Raw genomic sequence first — 6,866 nt, forward strand, 5'->3', positions numbered from 1 at the left:
ATTAGAATTAATATGATGGCTAGATGGAGGGACAGGAGAGAAAGGGAGCAATTGGGGGGATCATTTTATGAACTATGTAGATGTCTAACCAATGTACTGTATACTTAAAACTAATTTAAATAAATAAATTTTTTTAAAAGAAATATTAGTATTATTTGGTGAAATGAGCATCAGAGATTTTAAATGAGTGATCACTTAGCTCATTTGAATGAAGAGATCAAGTGGAACTAGTCTTGGCATCAGGCCTATCATAGATAAATAAGTATCTGATATTATCTTTTGATTACAAGATAAACATTCTGGCTGGTACAGGCTTCTGGTGAAGTGGATGTGGGGAGAGAAAGTTTGATGTGTTTCTAATATGCACTGGGTGGGATGAGTCTCTTGGGACCCAGAATCAGGCCCTCATAGGTAGCGATACTGGCCCTCTACAGCCCATAGCCACATTTGGAAGGAAATGGCTCCCCTAGGAAAAGAAAATACTTATCCCCTTGAGTTGAGCACTTAGAAAGCACCTCCATGGAAAGCACCTCCATGGAAAGCACCTCCAGCTGGAGTACCAACACTCAAACCTCTCCCCTGTGAGGCTCATCTTCTAGGACTGCTCGGATTATTCCCATTTGCCTTCATTTCTCTCTCTCTCTCTCTCTCTCTCTCATTATTTTTAAAAGAAGGTACAAATAAATACAAAATAAATTTTCCCAATTCTCTCTAACGAGACAACTACTAGTAAAATTTCTGTTAATGCTTCCAAATACTTTTTCTATGGAAATGTATGAATGTTCAACAATAATATTACCTGTTAATGTTTTTACCAAGAAAAAATTGTCAAGATTCTAGAAATGCTATTTGAAAAATATTTTATTTGAAATACTACTTTACAATGGTTTATACATTCTTCTAAGCTACCCTATGCTAGAAATCTGTTGTTGTAGTCATATCTTCTATTTCAAATAGGATAACTTTTTTGGTTTTCTTCTTTAAGTTTTAGCATTAGAGAGGTCTACTCTATTCCTGCCCCATTTCTTGCCTTTTTAGTATTTTTGAGAGATGGTAATCTCAATTGTACAATAATTCTAAATTAACTTTAAAATCATGTCATCGTATTCTGAAAAATACTCAGAATTATGTAAAATGAATTTGGAAAAAGATGACACCTTCAATATTTGTTTAATCTTCCCCCAAAGCACATGCTTTTGTGTCCATTCATTCAAGTTTATTTCTCCTCTATCAATAATACTTAAAGTTTTATTCCATAAAATTTCTCATTAACATATTAATGAGATGCATTAATTTTTAAGTTTAACAATTTAAATATTTAGAATTAAAATATTTGCTATGTTTTTGAAACCACTAGTTTTATATTATTACATTTTATTTGTTAAATTTCTCAATTTCTTAACCTTTCCCTTTAAGCTTTTTTAATTTCTTGATCCACAGATTACATCACTTGCAAATATGGTAGCATTTATTTATCTAAGCCACAAGTATTTATTTATATATAAATCTACCATATAATTTTTGAACAATGTTAAATTCTTATGATAATTTGGTTACCAGAAAAATGAAAGTTTTCCTTATTGAATGTTTAATATATACCAACTATATAAATATTGAATATTTAATATATTGAATATTTAATATATGCCAAGTAAAGTACTAATGATCTTACATACGTTGTCTCTAAACTTTTATGTGAAAACACAACAATCTGGTTATTTTTGTACCAATTTTACAAATGAGTAAATTGAGGCTCAGAGAAATTGGGCTTTTTCCAAGGCCACCATCTGCCTTGCACTAAGTTCACACTTTCTAATAATAACAGACTTCCATTCTTTGAAGAAGCTTATTATTCAAATAAGGAGCTCTATACAGAGAAGAGCAGAATGGTATCTAGGTACTATGTTATAATTCTACACAAATACATTAAAAGTATATAAAAATAATAAAACATCTGTTTACCACTGTTGTAGCTGAGGGGATCAGGTAGATGAAAGACAGGTAGTAAAGGAAATGTTAAAAATGCTGAGCCACTGCTTGGTTCATGGTATATGTCTAATAAATATTTTTTGATTAGTAAGTTTCCAGACATATAAAAACAGATAAGATATTCCAAATAGGGGCTATCTTAATGAAAATATAGAGGCATAAAGCAGCCTATTGATTCAGGAATCACTCATAGTTCCATATGGCTGGAGCAAACTTTTATTGCTGGTCGGGAGAGGGTGGCGGTTAGGAGTACTAAGACATAAGAGATGGATACAGTGGTGATGTTATTAAGATACATGTTAAGGTTTTGGACTTTACCCTTAGGCAATAAGAGCCATCCAAGACTATGAGTGTTTTATAATCAGATAGATTCTTTAGGGAGATCATTCTGGCTTTAGCATGAAAAAATGAGAGAAAAGAACAGTGAAAAATAAGATCAGGTTAGAGATATTGCCAGAGCGAAGAGAAGGGTGATGATGAAGGGCCAAAATAAACCAGCAACAGTGGGGAAGTAGAGGCAAAGATTGGATAAGCCAAAGTATAACTAGAATTGTCAGGACTTAGTATCCAATTACAGATAAAGGGGTAAGGAAAAATAGCTCATTTTTGTCTCAAGATTTTGTATGTTACTCAGAGATTCTACTAAAAAATGGTAAATAATAATGTCCAAAAATGGCAAAATTACCATTTCCTTATTTTAGCTAAACATTATATGATCTAATAACACATTAAGAAAATATACAGAAATTTTTTTGATTTATTTTTATGTAGGATGGATTTTTTTTTTAATTTCATTATATACCTTTTCTGGAATCTACTATTGCTTACATATTTTTTTCATCATTTAACTCCTCTGTATGATGCATTATAACAAGAATTTTCTGAAATATGTGTCATTTTTTAAATTCTAAGATATGTATCAATTGCTCTTTGTCTATATTGCTAAACTGTATTTACAGCTTTTAGTATTTACGCTTTTCCATTAGCATGTTAAATCTATAAAATTTTTTGATAATATAAATTTTTTTTGTATCACTTGTCAGGATTATGTTTGCCCTTTTGCATAGCTTTCCAATTTTATTCATTATTTAAAATATATAAATGAAATTTGGGGGGAAAGTAAGGAAAAAGATCTTGTATTATAATATGTCAGAACTAGTGGGAGAATAATTGTTAACTTTTAATTTCTTCAATTTTTAATTTATTTACATTTTACAATTTTCCCTAATAAACAAATGTATTCAAGATTTCAAATTACTTATAAAACATTTTACTGTAATTTAAAAAATACCTCTAATCTAGTACTATATATGATTCTTGTTTTATTTTTCATTTGATTAGATTTTCCAGAGGTTTGTCTATTTTGTTAGCTTGCTAAAGGATTAGTTATTGGATTACTTTCACTCTTTCTCATTCATATGCATTAACTTCTTATATTTTAACTGTTTCCAATTATTTTATACAAAATTGTATTATTTTATAATATTGTAAATTGAATGCTTAATTCCTTAATTTTCTCTTTTTTCATTTTTCACACAAAATACTACTAAAATTTACTAAATGTTATTATTAATAAAAATTAGATTATTTAACACAATTTATATGCAATTACATTTATCTCATCTTAAAAGCTAGGTAGATAGTGTATTATTTGAAATGCAAACCAATAGCTATTGTATCATATATATATTTTTATTTTAACTAAGCTTTGACATAACCACATTATTTTATTTTATTTTTAGTGTGGTAATGGCACAGCATAAAAGCTACTCTCTTAACAAATTTCTAAGTGCACAATTATTGTCGACTATGGGTATAATATGACACAGTAGATCTCTACAGCTTATCTACCTTGCTTAACTGAAATTTTATGCCCACTGATTACTAACTTATTCCCTCCTTCTTCCAGCCCCAGCAACCATCATTCTACTCTTTGATTCTATGAATTTAACTATCTTCTGTAGCTCATGCAAGTGAAATAATGCACTATTTGTCTTTCTGTGACTGGCTTATTTCACTTAGCATTAGGTCCTCATGGTCAACCATGTTGTTGTGTATTGCAAGATTTTCTTCTTTTTAAAGGCTGAGTAGAATTCTATTCTAATTTTGTATCCGTTTATTGGTTGATGGACATATAGATTGTTCCTACATCTTGACTACTGTGAATAGTGCTGCAATGAACATCGAAGTGTTAATATTTCTTTGAGATTCTGAGTTCAATTCTTTTGGATAAATAGACAAAAGTGAGATTACTGGATCATATGGTTAGAACACTGAAAACACAAGCAAAAAAAAAAAGGAAAACAAAAATAAACAAGTGGGACTAAATTGAACTAAAAATTTCTGCACAGTAAAGGAAACAATCAGCAGAGTGTAAAGGCACCCTATGAAATGGAAGAAAATATTTGTAAATTGTATATCTGATAAGAAGTTAATCTCCAAAATATATAAGAAACTTTTAGAAATCAATAACAAAAGAACAAATAAAATGATTTTAAAATGGGCTAAGGAGTTGAATAGCCATTTCTCCAAAGAAGTCATACAAATAACCAACAGGTATTATGAAAACATGTTCAATGTCTCTAATTATCAAGGAAATGCATAGTGGAACTCCCCCAAAACAATTACTTCACACTAGTCAAGATGGCTACTATCAAGAAAACAAAGACAACAAGTGTTGGCAGGGATATAGAAGAATCTGGACCCTGCACAATGTTGATGGGAATATAAAATAGTGCATTCACTATAGAAAATAGTATGAAGGTTCCTCAAAGAATTAAAATACTTCAATAATATTTGGGGAAAGAATCCTTCATGCCTAATGACACTATTTCCACGGTAATAACTAATTTCCTTTGTGACAATTCACTTTAAACAAGGATAATAGAAACATATGTGACAAATTGAGGGACTTATTATGAGAGTGTACATTTTGGAGTTAAAAAAGAGGAAAATTGAGCTTTTTTTTTTTTTTTTTTTTTTGCTAATTATGACTTCATTTACCCTGATAAACCTGTTGGCTTGAGTCTTAACTGGTGCCAGGATATCATCAAACATCTGGTGACAAAAATCCTAATAGTAAGTGAGTGCCCAAAGACTGGTCAAAACAGGTCTCGAAAACTCAAATTTGCAGAATAAGAATAAATATCCTTTGAATCTTGGGCTTTCAGCATGATTCTTTCTTAATACTTAGTTCTCAGTAATATTTTGCAAAGCTTCCGACGAATCTCTTTGGTTTTGATGGAATAGATGACAGGGTTGAGCATTGGAGGCACAAAGAGATAAATAAGGGACATAAGTGTGTGCACATACTGTGGTGCATGCCTTCCATAGCGAGCCACCATGGACACACCAACCATGGGCACATAGAAGATGAGCACAGCAGACATGTGTGACACACACGTATTGAGTGTCTTTAGCCGTTCCTCCCGAGATGCAATGGCAAGTACAGAGCGTAGTATGAGCACATAGCTGAGGAGAATGAATGCAGAGTCCAGGCCAAAGGTAGAGATGACAGTGAACAGACCAAAAATATTATTGATGGTGATGTCGCCACAGGGCAGGCGGATCAGATCTGGATGCAGGCAGTAGGCATGAGAGAGTACATTGGCTTTGCAGAAAGGCAACCTCTTCAGAAGTAAAGGCAGTGGAAAAACCATGCAGACACTACGGATGATAACACAGATGCCCATGCATGCTACACGGACATCAGTGAGCACTGTTGCATAGCGCAGTGGGTTACAGATGGCCACATAACGGTCAAAGCTCATAACCAGCAGGATCCCAGACTCCGTGAAGGAGAAGAAATGGATAAAAAACATTTGAGCCATGCAGGAATCAAAGCTGATCTTCTGTAAATGAAAGCAAAATGTGGCCAGCACTGTGGGCAGTGTGGAAAAAGACACACCCAGGTCATTGACAGACAACAGAGAGAGGAAGTAATACATAGGCTGATGTAAGCTCTGCTCCTCTTTGATAATGAAAAGAATAAGAACATTGCCCACAATGGATACAACATAGAGGGTACCAAGGAGCAGAAACATCCAGTGTTGCAAAGTTTGCATCCCTGGGAGCCCTGTCAGGATGAAAGGAGGCAACTCTGAGCTGTTGTGGGGGTTATCTGCCATGCTGGGATGAGTCTTTAGATTGTAGGACCACTATCCTGTAAAGAAGAGAAATTTAGTTTTATCAGTGACTTAGACCTAATATTTTAAGACCCTTATGTACCATCCAGCCTCTCATTTTATGGCATTAGTCATTTTTGTTCACTAAATCACTTATCCTTACCTCTCATTGTCACCAAGATTTCTGGACTTGTCTGCGTTTTCTCAGTTTATCCAGCTGACCGAACAGGTTATGTTGCCTATTGCCACCATGCTCTTTCTCATGTATAAAGCTTTGAACTCTTTTCTTTATCAATCTATGGGCATCACTTTGTTCAAGACCTAAGACAAAACTCTCCTGATCACTACATTCTTGATTATCCTGCCTTCCTACTGAGTGTTCCACCTATTTACCTAACCATAAACATTTCCTCTTTCCACCGTCTTCTGTACTGAAATGAACCCTTACTATCTTATTATGACTCCCTAGCTTTCACACTTCTATAAAATCTCTCAGTTCTTTCATATATTCATCCAGACAGAAGATAGATGAAAAGATATTCGTACGTAAAAATAACCTTCCAACATTAATCAAAATGCACTCTACTCCCATATTTCCACTCATCTTTTCATTCTTCTACCCATTTAGCTTAAGACCTTACTTTTCTCCCTGTATAATTTAATTTACTGAGTGAAAGTAATTTCTTAAACATTTTTTGCAACTAAATAGCACCTAGCTCTTGAAAGTCACTAAATTAGTAATCATTTCTCTAT

At 33.0% G+C, this 6,866-nt stretch overlaps 1 protein-coding gene across 1 annotated transcript; it reads right to left on the reverse strand.

The window, feature by feature from the left end:
* Window positions 1-5,171: 5,171 nt before the first annotated feature.
* LOC105307572 (olfactory receptor 51I2-like) lies at window positions 5,172-6,116 on the reverse strand. The gene has a single exon (XM_011383121.1). The coding sequence runs from the start codon at window positions 6,114-6,116 to the stop codon at window positions 5,172-5,174; it is 945 nt and encodes a 314-aa protein (XP_011381423.1).
* Window positions 6,117-6,866: the final 750 nt, after the last annotated feature.

The sequence above is a fragment of the Pteropus vampyrus genome, unplaced genomic scaffold (assembly GCF_000151845.1).
Source record: "Pteropus vampyrus isolate Shadow unplaced genomic scaffold, Pvam_2.0 Scaffold504, whole genome shotgun sequence".
NCBI classification, from domain to species: Eukaryota; Metazoa; Chordata; class Mammalia; order Chiroptera; family Pteropodidae; genus Pteropus; species Pteropus vampyrus.